The sequence below is a fragment of the Thamnophis sirtalis genome, unplaced genomic scaffold (genome assembly GCF_051295495.1).
Source record: "Thamnophis sirtalis isolate CommonGarterSnake01/CBP01778 unplaced genomic scaffold, rThaSir2_p1.2 scaffold_1, whole genome shotgun sequence".
Lineage (NCBI taxonomy): Eukaryota > Metazoa > Chordata > Lepidosauria > Squamata > Natricidae > Thamnophis > Thamnophis sirtalis.
In genome coordinates, this window is record NW_028261381.1 from 20,167,585 (window position 1) to 20,187,355 (window position 19,771).

At 40.5% G+C, this 19,771-nt stretch overlaps 1 protein-coding gene across 2 annotated transcripts; it reads left to right on the forward strand.

Moving 5' to 3' along the window:
• The first annotated feature begins 508 nt into the window (after positions 1 to 508).
• Positions 509 to 19,697, forward strand: PRKRA (protein activator of interferon induced protein kinase EIF2AK2). 2 transcript variants are annotated; one of them, XM_087708470.1, is made up of 8 exons: positions 509 to 530; positions 4,459 to 4,628; positions 6,297 to 6,378; positions 7,380 to 7,458; positions 10,874 to 10,991; positions 14,668 to 14,765; positions 18,159 to 18,333; positions 19,373 to 19,697. In XM_087708470.1, exons 2-8 carry the CDS (start codon positions 4,580 to 4,582, stop codon positions 19,528 to 19,530), a joined length of 759 nt encoding a protein of 252 aa, XP_087564596.1. In that variant the 5' UTR covers positions 509 to 530; positions 4,459 to 4,579; the 3' UTR covers positions 19,531 to 19,697. The 2 variants fall into 2 exon arrangements, with proteins under 2 accessions (XP_087564596.1, XP_087564592.1); XM_087708466.1 differs by lacking the exon at positions 509 to 530 and adding an exon at positions 548 to 736.
• The last annotated feature ends 74 nt before the right edge of the window (positions 19,698 to 19,771 follow it).

The following is a 19,771-nucleotide window of genomic DNA, read 5'->3' on the forward strand; positions in this document are numbered from 1 at the left end:
GCTGGAGTTAAGCATGGCATCCAACTTTCAATATTAACGAGTTACAGTATCAAAAAATGAAACAATTCATTTTTTAAAAAAAATTCGCAATGGGGGAAAACTGGATCGCACTGACGTTTTCATGGGAAACGGTGTTTTCGCTCCCTCGTGATTTCGAAGGGGAAACAAAACCAACGCCTTCATTTTTCACTTGACAAGCGTTACCATGAGTCGTCTTTTTTTTTTCTTCGAACGGGCAACTCGGCGTCAGCCATGACAGCGGAATAACCAGGTGCATGGCGGTACTGCAACGCAACCGCTGCTTTTTTCGGAGGCCGAGGCCCAACGAGACGTCTTCCGAAACCGCGGCGAACGCGGTCAAAATCCTGCCCCATCCAGGCCAAGAGAGAAAGCGACTTTGACAAAGGCGGCCTATTAAACCCGCAGCTTGGAAGGTGTCAATCAAACCGAGGTCAAAGAGAGCCGAGAGAGCCTTGAACGAAAAGCCCGCTTTGCTTCGGGCTCCTCCTTATGTGACTCACCGGAACCACGTGGGTCCCATTAAGCGGGGCCGGGCAAAAAGGAAGGCGAATCCGGCCAGTTGTGGTTGTGGTGGTGGTAGTAGTGAGGGGGGGGAAAGAGAGATGGAGGCGCTGACTGCGGGTAGCGTGGCGGCGTCTCTTCCATGCGCGCCCTTGACGCCGGAGGAATTGTCCGGGCAGCGGAATTCCCCGAGAGCAAAGCCGAATCTCGCCAGGTCAGGCGGGGCGCGGGGCGGGTGGGAGCGCCGCCATAAGCAGAGCGTGAGAAAATAAAAAAACACGCCCGGGAATCTGCGCCGCGAGGCGGGGGGGAAGGGGTTACGTGCACCCTGGAGCTTCTTAGGGTGGGTGAGTAGGGAAGGGGGGTCGCCCTTTTACGGCTGGCACATTTCCCGGGCCCGGAGCCACAGATGCCAAGCTGCTTGCTTGCATTGACGTGACGCGGACTCCCGGAATAGACGTATCCTTCCGAGGTCGGTAAAACGAGGACCCAGATTGTTTGGGGGGGGGGGGGGGCAATAGGCTGACTCTGGAAACGGCTTAGAGATGGGTGTGAAGCGGTATGTAAGTATCTAAGTGCTATTACTAGGTTTAGGTTTCGTTTTATTTATATGCCGCCCTATTCCCGGCGGGATTCAGGGCGGCGCACAAACCCAAGGGAAAGGGAAACACAAAAAACTACTATATCTCCCCTCCCCCGGGAGGATGGGGACCCGACTTCAAAATAGGCAGACTAGAAATGAAGAAAATTAAAATCCGGCGCAATTTGGAGGCAGAAAAGGAGGGCTGCCTTGCGAAGGTCCCCGGTTTGAATTGAATCGACTCAGAATAGAATTGGAAGGGACCTTGGAGGTCGTCTAGTCCAGCCCCCTGCTCAAGCAGGAGATCCTATACCATTTCAGACAAGTGGCTGCCCAGTCTCTTCTTTGGCCCTAAGCAAAGTTGGTGGGGGAGGGAGGATCCTTCCTTGAAAGCTTGCAGAGCCCTTGCTTAGGCGTTGAGCAGCTCTTCTTAAGAGTCCGATTTGTGACTTCATGCAGACCTCCCACACTGGTTTTCGTGGAAACAGGACGGAAATGACTTGCTCTTGACCCTTTGTTTTGCTTTCCAAGTCGCGTTTAGGCCCTTGAAATTTTCTGGTGGCTTCCGGTCTGAGGGACCAACTAAACCTTAATCTTGTCTAGTTTTTCAGAATTAACTAAGGTTACCTCGATAGTGTTAAGCTGGCTGAAAGAGTAATGAATTCAGCTGAAATACTTTTGTTAAATTTGGTCCTGGGGGTGTGTGTGTGTGTCAATAGAATAGAATGGGTCAGGAGGAGAAAGAAGAGAAGAAAGAATAGAAAAAAGAGAGAAGAGAAAGTGGAAGAAAATAGAATATTTGGCCAAGTGTGATTAGACACACAAAGAATTTGTCTCTGGTGCAGGAGCTCTTGCCTAACATGTAAAGCAACAGAGTAGTAAGAATCATAATAGTGTCAATGAGGGAATAATAAAGAAGGATACTAATAATACAGCCATAGAACGTGGCTACATAGATACATACACTATATTGCCAAAGGGATTCGTGCACCCATCCACATAATCAGAAGCAGTTGTGAGTGAATACTTTTGGCAATATAGTGTATATAGATAATGACAGTATGGGAGAATTGTCCCTGTGTCTAGTTGTATTTGCATCCAATGCCCTGCAGCTGCCTCCCAAGGGGAGGAGTTTGTGTTCAGAATGTGAGGGGGCTGTAGATACACAGCCCTCCTTCTGACCTGAACCATATACAGGTCTTCTATGGAAAGCAGGCTGGTTGTAGTTGTTTTTTCTGCAGTCCTAACTATCTGCTAGAATCTGTACCAGGGGTGGGTTTCAACCGGTTCCCGGCAGTCCCTGCGAACCAGTTGGTCGGCAAACCCGGAAGTAAGTAACTTCCGGGAACGGCGAAGGGCCGACCCGCCCACGCTCCTTACCCGGTTTTGACGAGTTCTGCGCTTCCACACATGCGCAGGACGCATACAGCGCCTGCGTGATCCTCCAGGAGCATCTGTGGAGCATCGCACAGACGCTAGTACGCATGCGTGCGCCATGCGTGTGCACAAGGATGCCGCCGGCCCGTTCCAACCGAACCGATTGGAACGGGGCGAGAAACCCACCCCTGATCTGTACCTGTCCTGTTTGGTTGCTATACCAAATTAGACAGTTACAGAAATAAAAATGACAGACTCAATAATTCCTCTGTAGAACTGTATTAATAGCTCCTGGGACAGCCTGAACTTCCTGAGTTGATGCAGGAAGAACATTCTTTGTTGTACCTTTTTTTTAAATGACGGTTCTAATGTTAAGTGTCCATTTCAAATTGGAGAGATTTGGAATGGACACATTCTGGGATACAAAAACTTGAAGGATGCTACTGCTGATATTGTACTACCTGCCTGATACAGTAAGAGGTGGTAGAATAGAAGGGCTCCTAAAATCCACTCTCATCTCTACAGTTTTAAGCATGTTAAGCACCAGATTGTTCTAGCTGCAACAGAGGGCCAGTTGTTCAACTATCCCATCTATACGCAGATTAATCACTGCCTGAAATGAAACCAATGACTGTTGTATCATCTGCAAATTTCAGTTGAGGGTGAATAGGCAATCCTTTTTGCATGTGAAACTTTCTTTTTATTCTCTGGGGAATAGCTAATGGGTATCTTCATGCAAGAGACACGCAGCTTCCATGCACAGTATTCTTCCATGGCTGAATGCATTTTCCTCCTGAATTATCCAAATGTTTTTAAGATATCAGAGCATCTTTTCATATACAAGCATAAGTGCTTCAGCTGAACAGATGCAAGGTTGAGACCCATGAAACTGCCATTTTGTTTATAAGTAAATCATAAAAAAATGCTTTAAAAGATTTGTTCATAAACTAATTGTTAAAAAACAAAGTTGTTGTGAAAACGAAAGTGTACCCTGTCATACTTTACTTACAACCATTAGGAACAATTTAATATGTTTGTTTTTTTTAAAAAAATAAAAAGGGAAAAATAGCTAAACAATGGTTGCAATAGTTAGACTTATATACCGCTTCATAGGGCTTTCAGCCCTCTCTAAGCGGTTTACAGAGTCAGCATATTGCCCCCAACAACAATCCGGGTCCTCATTTTACCCACCTCGGAAGGATGGAAGGCTGAGTCAACCTTGAGCCTAGTGGGATTTGAACAGCCAAACTGCTGAACTGCAGTCAGCTGAAGTAGCCTGCAGTGTTGCATTTAACCACTGCGCCACCTCGGCTCACCTCGGTTGAAGGAAAATGGTGGCTGTTTCTTAGAGAAAAAAGTTTGGTCCTTTCCCTGTGCCTGTGGAATTGCTTTGTGCAACTTACTAGAGAAGTCCCACCACTGGATTTGAAATTTACTTTTAAATAACCATGCACAGAATTTAATCCATGATTAAGCACAGCTGGTGTGTCTGTGTATTAAAAAGTTGTTTAAAATTAAAAATTAATAGAATTCAAAGCAAATTCAATTTTTTAAAAAATATGTCTAGGAAATATGGTTTCTATTTCTGATGGATCTATTTCAAGTGTTGATAACAGAGGGTCATCTATTATATAGTATAGATACAAATATGTGCCTTCCATATTGCAGGTCTCTGAAGAAGAATGGGTGGTTAAAAAATGTGATAAATTGTCTTTGTACATTACAGCTAATTTGCACTTTCTTTTCTCCAAATGCAGCTGATATTTACTAAGCTAAATGGCTAATAAGATGACATTCCTTCCTATTTTTCCAATGTACACATTTGTATGAATAAAGTGTTATCACAGAAGCATATTTATATTTTCTGGGTTCTAATCACTAAATATCATGAATGAAAAATAGAGCAAGGTATTTTCAAAAGAAAAATTAGTAATTTCTTACACATTTTCTTACATATTCATAAATCATTTGTTGAACAGCTTGGAGGAAATTATTGCAGCCAAACCAAACAAAACACCGATTCAGCTGTTGCTTGAATATGGCACAAAAGCTCACCTTAATCCTGAATATGAATTTGAAAAAGCTGAGGGAGAAGTACACATGCCCATTTTCACCTATAAAGTCACCATAGGTGACATCGTTGCAACAGGTTTGTGAACATGTAATGTATTAAAATGCCTTTCTTTAATTCATTGCATGTAATATTTGTTTATTTGAAAAAGAATGAAGTGTTTCTTCTGTTTAGTATATTGCCCTCCACATAACTTGTGGCTCCCAGTGAGTCCGAAATAATAGATGTTACTGAATTTCATCCATGGAATTTGTCAGAGTTTGTTGCAAAAATTAAATCTAGAAGCACACACAGATAACTGATGCAGCAGGATTCATTAGCTTCTTTATATACATAAGAATATATGAATAAATGTACAATACCATCAGGTGGTTCTTCCAAGTAAACACAAGGCAGGAGAGTTTCAGGCAAACACAAGCAGTTAGTTTCAGCAGACAAGCCCAGACAGACTGCTAATTTTACTTCTCAGAGCAGCAGACTACTTTCTTTTTAAGTTTCTGTTTCAATTCTCTGCACAGGCTCAGATCTATTTAAGCTCCCACTGGCTGATTTAGTTGCTATGTCCATTCATTGGCTGATCTTGTTCCCATATATCACCCAGTCATGAATATTCTAACAGAATTGCCCTTGCTGGCTGGAATTAGTAAAAGTTGTGCTTTAGCAAAATTTAAAGAGCCACATGTTGTGCAGCTATGAAAGCAAAGAGAATGGTTCAGGATTAGGGTTTCAAAATGGGTGGCGGTTAAAATGCTTCAATGTTTATACAGTGTTTATATTGTATCATTTTTGTTGGGGGGGGGGAAATAAGGTTACCATTCTCTTTGTTCTTAAGGAAGCAGATAACATTTATATGGGAAAAAACCAGGGTAGACAGTAAATGTTTACATTTGGAGATAACGTTGGAGATAGGAATTGGACTTAGAGAAAATATGTCAGTATGGAGCAAAGAACGTATCTCACACCATGGCTATCTTTCCAAGGCTATGCCCCCCCCAAAAAAAATCTGTGTGAAAGGCAGTCATTTTAAAATTTAATGAGTTCGATTTAGAGCAGCATTTCTCGGACTTTGGCAATTTGAAGACAAGTGGACTTCAACTCCATGGCTGGCTAGGGAATTCTGGGAATTGAACCCCATACATCTTCAAGTTGCCAAGGTTACCGTTTAAAGGATGAATCCTGACTTTATTGAAGGTTTATCTCATCACCACTATCTTCTAGGCAGCAGCTAATGCTGTGCAATAGAGGGGCATTCTTCCCTCCCCCTGCATTTATTTCCTTCTATTCTTAGTTCAAACATTTCTCATTGCTTTCCTCTTTCCATTCTGTCCCCTTTAATTCACTTGCAGAGCCCAAAGGGCCAAGGTTTGTCCTGATATCCTCTTGTCCTTCCTAGCTTAATCACTTTTGATGTCACCTTAACGCTGATAAAACACTGTATAGATACAAATTCTCTGTGGGTTTTTTCTGAACCTTGTTATATACTGTCAAATGTAATTGGCTATTTTGTTCCCCTGGAAAAATCAAATTGACCATGTCTCTGGGTGATCAGGATAGTGAATTTACATTTTAATATTTTGAAAAATGAATGTAATTCAGTGCATGATGATTACTTGACTATAAGCCTCTCTATTTTTCCTTCCCAGACAAAATACTAACAGCAAATTATTGTTTGAAATTCAGATGTTGAGATCTTTATTGTTACTCTGCTTTGAACAGAGAAATATCTTAATGTTTCTATTGCTTCAGGACAGGGTTCCAGCAAAAAGATTGCAAAACACAGAGCTGCCGAAGCTGCACTGAATATTTTGAAAAGCAGTCCAAATGTCTGGTGAGTTTGATGTTGAGCATTGTGAGGCTAACTTGTTGAATTAGCCAGTTCACCTGAGTTAGCAATAGCAGTTAGACTTATATACCGCTTCATAGGGCTTTCAGCCCTCTCTAAGCGGTTTACAGAGTTAGCATATCGCCCCCAACAACAATCCGGGTCCTCATTTTACCCACCTCGGAAGGATGGAAGGCTGAGTCAACCCTGAGCCGGTGAGATTTGAACAGCCGAACTGCAGAACTGCAGTCAGCTGAAGTAGCCTGCAGTGCTGCATTTAACCACTGCGCCACCTCGGCTCTGTTAAAAGTGGGAATTGCCTCTGGGGTCCCTGTTTCACCCTCTCTATCCTGCTCACTGGGTCCCTGATCTTCATATGTGATAGAGGAAGTTTATCAGGATGTTCTCACATTTTTATAAATAGTACTAGATATTGCTGAATAGGGGAGGCTGGGCAGTGTCATTTATTTTGAAAAAAATATTGGAAGAAAAAATATTATGTAATAGCATCTCTCACCTATTTCTGTTGGGAGTGAGATGATCCACTGAAATCTTTTCTGGCATTTTAGATCTTGTCAGAATTTTTTTTTAATCATATTTACGACTCTTTATCTTTTGAAAAGTTGATGAATTTTCATGAAAATGTGGTTAGGTATGAATAGGTGGGAATTACATAATTACTGTGAAATTTATTTTCCTAATTAGTGTTGTCTGAGCCCAGTAGATTATACTTTATTATACTTTATCAAATATGCTTAGAAGAAGATATCAGAGAATGAAGGAGAAAGAAAAAGGCATCAGAAAGTTAAAGGTAATATTAAAGAAAATAGACTTATGACTCCAACATTGCTTACTTCAGATCTACTTATCATATTATGAAAAAATAGGGGGGAATGGTATAACAAATCCTGTGAAAAATCCAGTGCATTCGGCATTATAATATGTGTATAATAGTACCAGAAATAATTTCTAAAGTGTCCATTTTAAGTTTACTATGTTCATTTTAGTATTTCTATGCCAGACCATATAATCCCTGAACCCCTCAATCAAGCACAGAATCAGACCAATCCAATTGGATCGTTGCAAGTGAGTTATGATGACCTTAACGCTAATTTGTTATGTTTCGTAATTGTATCTTTGCTTTTAAGAAGTTCAAGGAATCTTGAATTTATGGTTAAAAATCAGGTTTACAACCCCCCCCCCTTTTTTTTTTTTGCTGATGGCAGACTAACGCAGGTAGTGAGGAACAGGTTGTGTGAATGAGGAAAGAGACTGTTCACATCACCCTCAGGAAAAGAAAGCAATCATAAAGAGAAGTTGGTGATAACAAAAGAGGCAAAGAGGGGGGAAAATGAAACTACTGATGTAGGTAGTCCTTGGTTTACGACCCCAATTGGGACCAGTAAAGATGGTTGTTAAGTGAGTCACACCAAATTTGACAATGTTTTTTGCCATGGTTGTTAAATGAATCATTGTAGTCATTAAGCAAATCACTTTAGTTGTTAAAATTGATTTCCCCCATGGATTTTGCTTGTCAGAAACCAGCTGGGAAGGTTGTAAATGACCTTGGCATGCTGCAACCATCATAAATACATTTCATTTTAATGTATGCCTATTAGTGTACATCTAAAGTGACACAATTTTTTATTCTATTCTGTTCTATTCCGGTTGCCAACTACCCAATTTTGATGATTTTCACGGGGATGTTGTGATGGTCATAAGTGCAAGGATCAGTTGGCAGGCATATTATTTCAGTGCCATTGTAACTTTGAATGGTTACTAAGCAAATGGTTGTAAGTTGAGGACTACCATTCATTAGACAAAGCTTTTCTACCAAAAACGGAAACAAAAAAGCTTTCTCTTTAAAGGATGATATAAAGACCTTTTCTTTGTCAATGGGTCTTCTGTAGAAACATCAGAATGGAGCTGGAAGGTACCTTGGAGGTCTTCTAGTCTACCCCCTGCTCAAGCAGGAGACCCTATACTATTTCAACTAGATGGTTGTCCAATATTTTCTTTAAAAACCTCCAGTGATGAAACACCTACAACTTCTCAAGGCAAGCTGTTCCACTGGTTAATTGTCCTCACTTAGGAAATTTCTCCTTATTTCCAGGTTGCTTCACTCCTTGATTAATTTCTATCCATTGTTTCTTGTCCTGCCTTCTGGTGCTTTGTAAAATAAGTTGACCCCTTTTTTTTTGTGGCAGTCCTTCAAATATTGGAATACTGCTCTCATGTCACCCTAGTCCTTTTTTCTTGGCTCACCATACATAATTCTTGCAACCATTCTTCATGTTTTAGTCCCCAGGCATTTAATCATCTTAGTTGCTCTTCCCTGCACTTTTTCCAAATTCTCAATATCTTCTTTGTAATGTGGTGACCAAAATTGGATGCAGTATTCCAGGTGTGGTCTTATTAAGGATTTTTAAAGAGGAAGTAATACGTCATGTGATTTTGATTCTATGCCTCTGTTTATATATATATAAGCTGATAAGGAGGAGACCTGTGGCTTAATGGCTAAGACGTTTGCCTAAGATGCAATACAGCACAGGTTTGAATCCCAGCAAGGGTATGGCTAGCTGATGAGAGCTAAATAGCTTGAAATAGATCTATACTAGTCTCCCTTTATTTATTTATCAGCACAAATAAAACACACACAAACAAACTATATATATATATATATATATATATATATATATATATATATATATATATATATATATATATATATATATATATATATATATATATATATATATATATATATATATATATATATATATATATATATATATATATATATATATATATATATATATATAAGCTTTTTTGGATGCTGCCGCACACTGCTGGCTCATGTTTAAGTGATCATTCAGTAGGACTCCAAGGTCCCTCTCACAGTTACTGTTTTTGAGCCAGATTTCGCCTAATCTGTATTTGTGCCTTTTTCCCATCTAGTTGTAAAACTTTGCTTTTCTCCAAGATTGTCCAAGATTGATTTATGTGTAAAAGTCCTCCATATGTTTATTTAATTCACATTAACAGTGTTGATGGAAAGCTTACAAATAGCTTGTGTGCCTACCCCATCCTCCTGTTTCCTTTGTAACGGCAGTATTGATAAAGACCATTTTATCCCAGATTTTAGATGCATTTGGGAGCCAGGCACACTGCATTTGAAATTTTGATTTAACAGGCTGTGTAAAGCGAAGGAGTTTGTTAAATACAGATGCCCCTCTTTTTCTCTCTCTCTCACTTTTTGCAAGTTGAATACAGGCTCTTATGAAGATATCCCTCTTAGGCCATGCAAACTCTTAATAATAAATAAATAAAAATACTTGGAGTTCCTGATCTATCACCAGTGATAGAAAATTGGCTATATTTGAGTGGGCATTTTTTGCCCTTACTCTCTCACAGAACCACAAGATCTTGTGAAAGTTTAGGATGTACCCTAAGCGGTCTCATCCTCGGCCTTAGGAACTATTGAAGGAACCTTTTGACGCCAATTGCTTTGTTACTAAAGAAGCGTTGATTTGGGCAAGAGCCAGGGCAGGAGAAATGGCCACGGCTGCCACTGCTGCAGCATATAACTACCAGCCTGCCTAGTTGATCTAGCACCTTTTGTTCTTCCCTCTTTTGGGAAGACCATCACTTGCCCACCAAATCTTTCCAATAGCAGTAGCAATAGCAGTTAGACTTATATACCGCTTCATAGGGCTTTCAGCCCTCTCTAAGCAGTTTACAGAGTCAGCATATTGCCCCCAACAACAATCCGGGTTCTCATTTTACCCACCTCGGAAGGATGGAAGGTTGAGTCAACCTTGAGTTGGTGAGATTTGAACCGCTGAACTGCAGATAACAGTCAGCTGAAGTGGCCTGCAGTACTGCACCCTAACCACTGTGCCACCTCGGCTCTTCCAGCCCCCTTTTCTCAGTTCAGTCCTGCCCAATCTTCCCAATATATTGTCTCCCTCCCTCTTCCATGAATTCACATAAAACCTGTGCAAATCACACCAAATTTTCTTAGCACCTTTCTGCTCTCACCTGGAACCCAGACATGCTTCTGTGCATGCTTCATGTTTAAGTCTTAGGAAAAATTGTGCCCACTTTCTAGACCAGCAGCCTACAACCTTTTGGGAAACAGGGACCGATTCCGTGGAGCGTTTTTCCGCAGACTGGAGGGCACATAGTTTCGTGTGCTGCCTGCATCCCATAGATGGGGCTGTGTTTATTTGTGCGACACATTTCTGGCATGCCGTGGCCTGGTGCCGGTCCACGGATTGGGGGTTGGAGACCCCTGGTGTAAACTGCTTCCCCAAATAACTGAGAACTCGCCTATTTTAACAATTATGTTCAAAGTCAGTTAAACTGAGGTCTGTTCAACAGAGGATTTACTGTAATAATGTGCCTTGTTTCCTGTGCTCGAGAGGAAACCTCTGAAGTGCAGGGATTTTTTTTAAAGCTGGATCTGAAACATTTTCTTTGTGCTTTTTCCCCCTTCAAGGAACTGGCTATGAAGAAGGGTTGGAGATTACCTGAATATTCACTGGCCCAGGAGACTGGGCCACCTCATAAGAGAGAGTTTGCAATGACTTGCAGAATTGAGACATTTGTAGAAACAGGTACATCATTCTTTGTCAAAATGACTTTATTAAAAACGATGAAGAATTGATTGTTTCTATTGTTTCATACTTTCTCGTATTTATATAATTTTGTTTGATAAATGGCCTTGTCAGATATTTCACTTGGAAGCCTGGTTATAAAGGTTTTGAATTAAATGTACTTCTGGACACATAGCTGTATATACAGGCAGGAAGAAATAATGATTATTATTTTTAGGCTTACCAGGAAGTTTTTATGCATAACAATGCCTGTACACTGGAAAGAGTAAGGTCCCTTGTCTATATTCTTGCGGAATATCCTAATTCATTATCATTCATGAATAGATAAAATAAAATAAAAACCCTTGTACTGTGTTTCCCTGAAAATAAGATCTGTCCTGAAACTAAAGCTTTGCCACATTTTTCGCGTGGGCAAAAATATAAGCCCACCCCCGAAAATAAGCACCCTGGACAATCCCCCCGTCCGGCCAGGCAAAGCACTGCTTGTTGACTTAGCGGTATCCCGAAGGCACCAAGCTGCGGGAACGAGGTGGGGGGTAAAGGCACTCGCGTTGCTTGGTGCTTTCGGGGTACCGCTAGGTCAGTCAGCTGTGCTGTGCCCAGCTGAAGGGGGGTTGCTGGGCAGCTGCTCTCTTGTGAGTGGGCTCCCGAAGAGCTGGGCACAGCCTCAGAGTTGAATGGCTGTGTTGTGCTGTCGCAGCAGCAACACAGCAGTCATAAGGTGACCAGGTTTGTGAGCAGCTGCCCCGCAACCCCCTTTCCAGCCGGGCACAGTGCCACTGACCAATCTAGCGGTACCTAGAAGGCACCAAGCAACACAAGCGCCTGTTCGCCGCACTCCACCTCCCGCGGCTCGGCGCCTTCAGAATGCCCCTAGGTGAGTGAAGGGGACTCTGCATGGCTGGAGAGGGGGGGTTGCGTGAGCGGCTTTTCTGCTCCCCACTCGCGCAACTCGCAGGCTCACGATGCCCTTGCCTAACTCTACAGTACCTGCAGAGCCAGGGCACCGCCTGTCGCTTGGGTTTTTTTTCGGCTTTCAAAGAATGGACAGATGCCGCTCTGAGAGAGTTAGTACTGTGTAGAGTACTAACAGCTGCTCGTACACGGCTAGTACACGGCGAACAGGTGCTCATGTTGCCTTGGTGCCTTCTGGGTACCGCTAGATTGGTCAGCGGCGCTGTGCCCGGCTGGAAAAGGGGGTTGCCAGGCGGCTGCTCGCAAGTGTGGTCACCTCATGGTTGTCGTGTTGCTGCTGCTGCGACAGCACAGCACAGCCATTCGACCCTGAGGTTGTGCCTGGCTCTTCAGGAGCCCGGTCGCAAGGGAGCAGCCGCCCGGCAACCCAAAAACAATAAGCCCTCCCCTTTAATAAGCCCAAGGCCATATTTCGTGGGTCAAAATAATATAAGACCCTGTCGTATTTTCGGGGAAACACGGTATCTCATCTATAGAATTAGTTCTACTGTGTTTTTGTCCCTTGGTCAATTGTATGTTTTGAAGCTGGAAGAAGAGGGAGGGGTTGAGGGAGAGATTGCAGGCACGTTTCCTATTATATGAAATGCCACTGAGTTAAGAAATTAGAAGTAAGTTTCCTTCTCTCCTCTTACCTAGGAAAAATTTAATTGGTCTAATAAATAAAACTAGGGCACTTGTTCAATTACATTGGTCGCATTTCAGTACAATAGAACATCAAAACACTGATATGTTACCCTCTAAACGTTGTAAACTGGATTATTTTCTCTCTCATATTTTGAAAGGTGTGGCTGCTTGAAAAAAGTAATTTAAAATTATAGCATGTTGATGGAGGGAAGATTTCATAACACTCTTAGAGATCTTTTATTTACTGTATATACTCAAGTATAAGCCTAGTTTTTCAGCCCACTTTTTGAGCTGAAAAAAGCCGCCTCGGCTTATACTCGAGTCAGTGAAAAATTTGCCCGAAATGGGAGAAAAAGGGGCGGGGCCATGCCGCTGGGTGACGCTCGTGAATGGCCCAGCGCCCCTGAGTTTCCCCTCCCTCTGTGTCAGTTTGCCGCGCAGCGTGCACCGCACCATCCCCCCTCCTCACGTTCTAATGTAATGCAGGGCTATCTTACGATTCCCCTTCCTCCCCCTCCTGCCGCTCTGCAACGATGTCCCACCTCCTCCTTGTTATGGCAAGCAGCCACATAGCGATGTCCCACCTCCTCTGGTACAGTGATCCAATGATAGGAATCACTGTGCCGTGTGTCATAGGAGGCGGGACATCAGCATCACAGCGGGACATCAGCATCATGAGGTGAGTGAAGTATTTCATTGAATACACCGGTATTGTGTGATAATAATTTGTTATGCAGAGCAAATTTTTACAATGGCTACTGTATATTTAATGGGCACAGGCAGGCTGTATATGTTATTCAATGGGCAATGGCATTATTGGTATCTATTTTTATTTTTGAAATTTATCAGTAGCTGCTGCATTTCCCACCCTAGGCTTATACTCGAGTCAATAACTTTTCCAGTTTTTTGTGGTAAAATTAGGTGCCTCGGCTTATATTCGGGTCGGCCTATACTCGAGTATATACGGTATGTTATCGTGTTTCCCCCCAAAAAGACAGGGTCTTATTTTCTTTTGACTCCCGAAATAAGTGCTTGACCTCATTTTTGGGGAGGTCTTATTATTTTTAAGGTGCAGGTGGCAGCGAATGTGGTGACCTCATGGCTGCTGCTGTGTTGCAATATTTTTGGACATGCGTTTAAAAGCCCAGTTAGGCTTATTATCCAGGGAGGTCTTATGCAGTGCATGTCTTATTTCCCTGTCCCGTTTTCTGTACTTAGTGCACAATGCTTATGCACCTCCTTCTCCCTGTAATCTAATCAGATAGGCAAAATACCTAAGTATTATTTCTAAATATCCCACCAGAAATTATCAGGAATATAGAAAAGTTCTGCTTGATCACCATTGCTCTCAAACAGATACTGGAGCTTATCACCATTTTGGTGAGAGGTTATCCACAGCAGCTTAGCATTCTGTCATTAATTTGCCTTGCTATTTGTTTTATATTGTGCAGCATATGATTGTTCTGCTTTTCAGTTGGTCTCTGTTTCCAAGTCCATAAAACAGAGTAGAAATTAGGATTTGATATGTTTTATCTATGTACTGGTGCAATTCATCTGTGTAGAGTTTAGGAAAACAGGTTATCCTTGCAACTTTTTTTTATATGGTTGAGTGGATGCCATCAACTAAGTCTTTATATTTTATCAGTTGCACTTGCTGCTCCTTTTCCTGTAGAGAGTTTACCTTCAAATTGCAACCAAATGGTCAGCCTGCTATGATAAGGCAGGATCAAATGAAGCCTCAACCAAGTTCAAACAAAGCCAGCAAGCATCTCTCTCTTCCTTACATACTTCCATACTATTCTGCATTCTCATCCATACTATGATTTGATGAATCAGTACTGACAGTAGCTGGAAAGGATATGAGGGGACAAGAATTCGTGATTGATGCCTATTGCTAGGGTTAATAAGTGCAGAACAAAATACATGCAAAGAGAATTTCAAATTTGTGGCTACAGAAAGGGATGTACAGGCCCCATGTACATGTAATCCTATCTGACTCTGGAATGTAATTGTGTAATGTAATCCAAAATAGTTCTTTTGTCTATTTCAATAATTTTACCTTTTGTTCATTATCTAGGTATGGGAACATCTAAAAAATTAGCAAAGCGACATGCTGCTGAGAAATTACTTGAAAAATTCCACAATTTTTATCAGGATAATATCACAATTTCTTTAGTAAGTAATTCATTAAATTTAATGGGAAGTACCTGCTTCACCACTGAACTTTATTAATGTTTTCTTCATTCCTAATAATAATAATCTTCTGTCCCCATTTCTCTGTTCCTAATATGTAAAGGATGACATTTTTATACGAAGTAGTTTGGGAATAACTTCTCCTGGTATCTTTAAAATGTATTTATTTTTCCCCCAAGTTTTTTTTTCAGCAGTGTTTATTACGCTAGTATTGATTATAATGATTATGATGATGATGATAATAATAATGCTGCCAGCAATCCATATCAACCATCCGAGCCACTCAATGATATTTGTGATACATTTTTAAATGTTCAGTTGACTGAGTTTCTGTTTAATGAATAAAAGTTAATAATAATAATAATAATAATAATAATAATAATAATAATAATAATAATAATAGAAGAACACCATAGGCATTGAAAAATTCGCCAGTCAATTGCAGAAGGCAGTTTTCCTTGGAACAGCTTCCATCCTGTGACAATATCTGTAATACTGTCAAACATCCAGATTTGCCTATCCTAGGTCCTTGGTAAGGACTCAATATGTAGACAAAAATGCCAAACCCAGTCTGAATAATAATAATAATGTTGTTTACTTAACCATTTTAACATACCTCCCTTCTATCATTGATCCTTTGCTTATTTTTCCCTGTTTCTAACTCCTGTTTTTGTCAGCTAGCCATTGATAAAATAAGTCCCAGATCAAAAAGTATTCAGTTTCTTTCTTTTCCTTAATTGTTTTCGCCTATCCATTTCTGCTCATTCTAATATTTTTCTAATCACATTTTCATCTGTTGGGATCTCTTCACTTTTCCATTGTTTAATTTACTTGTGAGTAAGCAAGCATTGCGTTGAACCCCGCAGTTCCCTCCAAAAGCTAGGATTGTTTGTAAATCAAGAGGTACAGTTCTATTCAGATAAAGCTTTCTTCCTGGCCCTCGGTTGGCAGGTTGAGGGCTGAACTACCAGTCGTACGCAGTGCTAGGACATAAAAAAAGGTATGGGCAGGAAAATGCATCAGATTAAAAACTAATCGAACACAAGTAATATAGCAGTTTCCCCATACATTGAATAGTTTTGTTATGTTTGTTACAATGACAATTTGGTGACAATGTTTGGAGAGGATTTGAGGGATACAATCAAGTCTTCGGAGTTATAGTCATTGGACCTTCATTGTAAACACTTGTGGGTCTTTTTCTACTCTCTGGCAGCCGCTTTCTTGGTTTGGCTTCGCTATCCAATATCTTTTTTATATGGGTGAATAGATGCAGTCAACAAAGTCTTTATATCCCTCCAATAATTACTTAGGCAGCCAAGTGACTACTCTCTATTAGCATTGAAGTCTCCTGGCTAATATAACATTGACATACACTAAATAAATGAATACTAATTACACTTGCAGCTCCTTTTCATCTTCTCAACAGAGATGAGTTTTTTTAATATAAATATTCTAATAAACCTCACATTCATTTGGTATCCATGGTGAACTGCATTTCTATTTGCTATAAATTACAGTGTGTATTATTTTGAATGCCACAGAAAGTTTGATAATCTGCAGTTCTTCTGCACACGATCGGAGGTTCAAGAATGCTGGTCCTCTCTTGCATTTGGCTATCTTCTGGAAGCACTGGAGAAAGCAGTGTTTTCTCTTCAGGTGCTAGAAAAAATGGCTGCTATCTTTACAATAGGTCTTCATCACTACCACCCAGTCGGTTGGAAATGCTAATTAAAACACAACTTGATTTATACTTTGTCCTGTTCTTTATTGTGTTTCTGAAAATGTAAGATGTTTTACTTTCAATATTCTCTTTCTAGTTTCCCTCAATCTGCCATCAGATGGAACTGATGAGTAGCCCCATACTACCACTGTTTGGATTGGGCCCCTTCTTAGAATTATGCAGTGTTTTGAATTCAGTTCAGAAGGGGCACTACCAGGAATATGAATACAGTAGCACCTTCCACCACTCATTATCCCAGGAGAGGCAGAGTAAAAAAGTTTAAATCGAGGGTGTAACCGCACATTAAAGTGAAAACCTCTTTAAAAGCACGTAGGCATTTTTCTTAAAAGTTAGACTATTTTATTAGATTTGTATCCTATTTTCACTTTATTCGTGTATCTCAGGATTAGAACTGCCAAACAGCAGAATATTCACCCATTAGCCAAACTGTCTCATTCAGGAAACAGACCATGAAAAAAGGCTATTAACTGTCCTAATGGGGATAAGCATGATTACACTTTAATGTAAATCCAGTGTGAACTGGTTCATTTGCAAGGAACTTCTAACCTATCATTACTACAGAATCCATGTACAATCTTTCCCAGTCTTAGCATCTTTTAAGTGGCCTGCCAGGGTCCCTGTTACTGAAAGATAAGCGTCTGCAACCAGGATAAATGATCAATTGGAAATTAATTTACCTATAGTACAGTGGTTCCCAAACTTGGCAACTTTAAGACTTGTCTCCCAGAATTCTCCAGCTCTGCTGGCTGGAGAATTCTGGGAGTTGAAGTCCACAAGTCTTAAAGTTGCCAAGTTTGGGAACCACTGTACTATAGGTAAATTAATCTCTGTTCATAAATTATTTCAATTTAAATGACTAACAGTATTCAGAAATCTCTGGAGACTGCAAGTCATGCATTTCTCTTCTTGGCCTCAACATGGACACAATAAAAGGATTGGCACATGAATGAAAATTATAATTGCCATATTCAATAATAGTATTGCCTAAATTCTGTTCTCTAAATAAAGCAGCCTTGGTATTTCGTTTAATTTTTATTTAAAGGCAAGTTCCTAAAACACAACCTTTGAAATATCTGTGCAGTTTTTAGGAAAATCCACCAAACCTATCAAAGAGTTTTTACTTAATCACCAAACTGGCTAGGTGATTCCTCTGGTGTTGCTGCTACAACTAACTTTCTTTGCCCTGAAATAGACATTCTCTTTCCCTCAATCTGCCATCAGCTGGAACTGATGAGTAGCCTCATAGTACCATGAGAAAACTGTAAGAACTGTTTGAATTGGCATCTTCTTAGAATTGTGCAGTGTTTTGAATTCAGTTCAGAAGGAGCACTACCAGGAATATGAATACAGCAGCACCTTCCACCACTCATTAAAGCCGCATGTCTGCCTCCAGGATCACATACAGTGAAAACTTTCCCTTATTATCTTAATGATACTAGAACATAATTTGGCTGCTTTGAAGAGTTACAGACAGGTCCTGCCATTGCACTTCCATGTTTTCTAATTAAAACACAAAGTATTGCATCATAGGTTCTCATCTCAGGATTTTTTTAAAAAAAATATTGATTACATGACTAAATACAAAGCAATATTAAAATGTGCAGCAAAATCTAAACCCTCTTCATTTGTTTCAGGGAAAAGAACAAATGCATACTTTGGGATGCACCTGGGATAGCTTAAGGAACTCTTCTGGCGAAAAAATTACTCTGTTGAAGATAAGCTCCCTCAGTATTCCCAATACAGACTATATTCAGCTCCTTGGAGAAATAGCAGAGGAGCAAGGTTTTAAAATAAAATATTTGAACATAGGTAAGACTTGGTGAACTATGTAGCATGCATTCCTTCCCTTTATATTTCTTCTTCCAGCACTGCTAGGGCAGAAAAAGCAGTTTCAGATGTTGTGTACTCGGAAATTAATTTTTAAAGTTTGGTCTGAACACTTGTTCAAGTATGCCGCAAGGAGAGAATCGGTTTCTATATTTTGGCTTTGTTTTTTAAGGCTCAGATATTGTTCTGTAGCTAGTTTGAAGAATATTACATTAGTTAATGTAATGTTTAAGAGGGTCATCATAAGAAAGGAGTATAGATAATAATTGAGTCTGTCATTGCTAGCACAGAATAAAAAGAAATGATTTGGAAACCCAATCCACAAGCTCTGAGAATGAACTCCGTCCTCACAAAAAGAATAGTATCTACATCCATCTCAGTGGTGGGTTTCAAAAATTGTTCGAACCTACTCTGTGGGTGTGGCCTCCTTTGTGGGAGTGGCTTGCTGCCCATGTGACCGGATGGGAGTGGCTTGCCACCCATGTGACCAGATATGAAGATGCTGACGATACTTGTCAGAACCACCTTAAATTACCTCACACACAGCACTGGTATGCATAAGAATATGATGTAAACTTGTTTTTTAAAAGGCATCTTTGGTTTGCGTTAAAACAACTTCAACACACGCAATGTTCTGATTGCACCACAAACGCAGTAGTCATCCTTACCTTTCACAGAGGCACTGAGTTTTATAAATATGAGCATGATAGTGTAGAATGATCATATCCAAGGACCAGTTGTGGGTTTCAAAACATTTTGGAACCTCTTCTGTAGGTGTGGCCTGCTTTCTGGGTCCACTGGTGGAACCTCTTCTAACCGGTTCGGTAGATTTGACGAACCGGTTCTACCGAATAGGTGCGAACTGGTAGGAACCCACCTCTAATCCATCTTCAGAATTAAGACAACATCTCTGATGACTTGGTGATCTGTTCAGAACATTTCGGAAGGCGGATTTGCCCATGTTTTGTTTGATAAAAGATAATTATTTTCTACTTATCACCATTTGTGTCTGTAATTTCAGAGGAGTTGAGTGTGAATGGACAATTCCAGAGCCTCGTAGAACTTTCAACCCATCCAACCATAGTTTGCCATGGGACTGGAATCTCCTGGAGCAACGCCCACAATGATTCGGCCCACAATGCGTTACAGTATTTAAAAATCATGGCTGGGAGGAAATAACCTTGAAATGGGAAAAAGAATGAAGATGCGTGTGTATATATATAAATATATAATGTCTCTGTTTTAAAATTGAATGATTTCCAAATCATTGACTCTTTTTTTTAAAGTCACATCACAATGTCTGCATTCATAATTGTATATTATAAAGAAAATGTAACTTAAACTTATTATGTTTTTGTTTATTTATTTTGGAAAGCTAGAATCAGGAAAACCAAAAGCTGTCAGCAGGGGATGAGACACG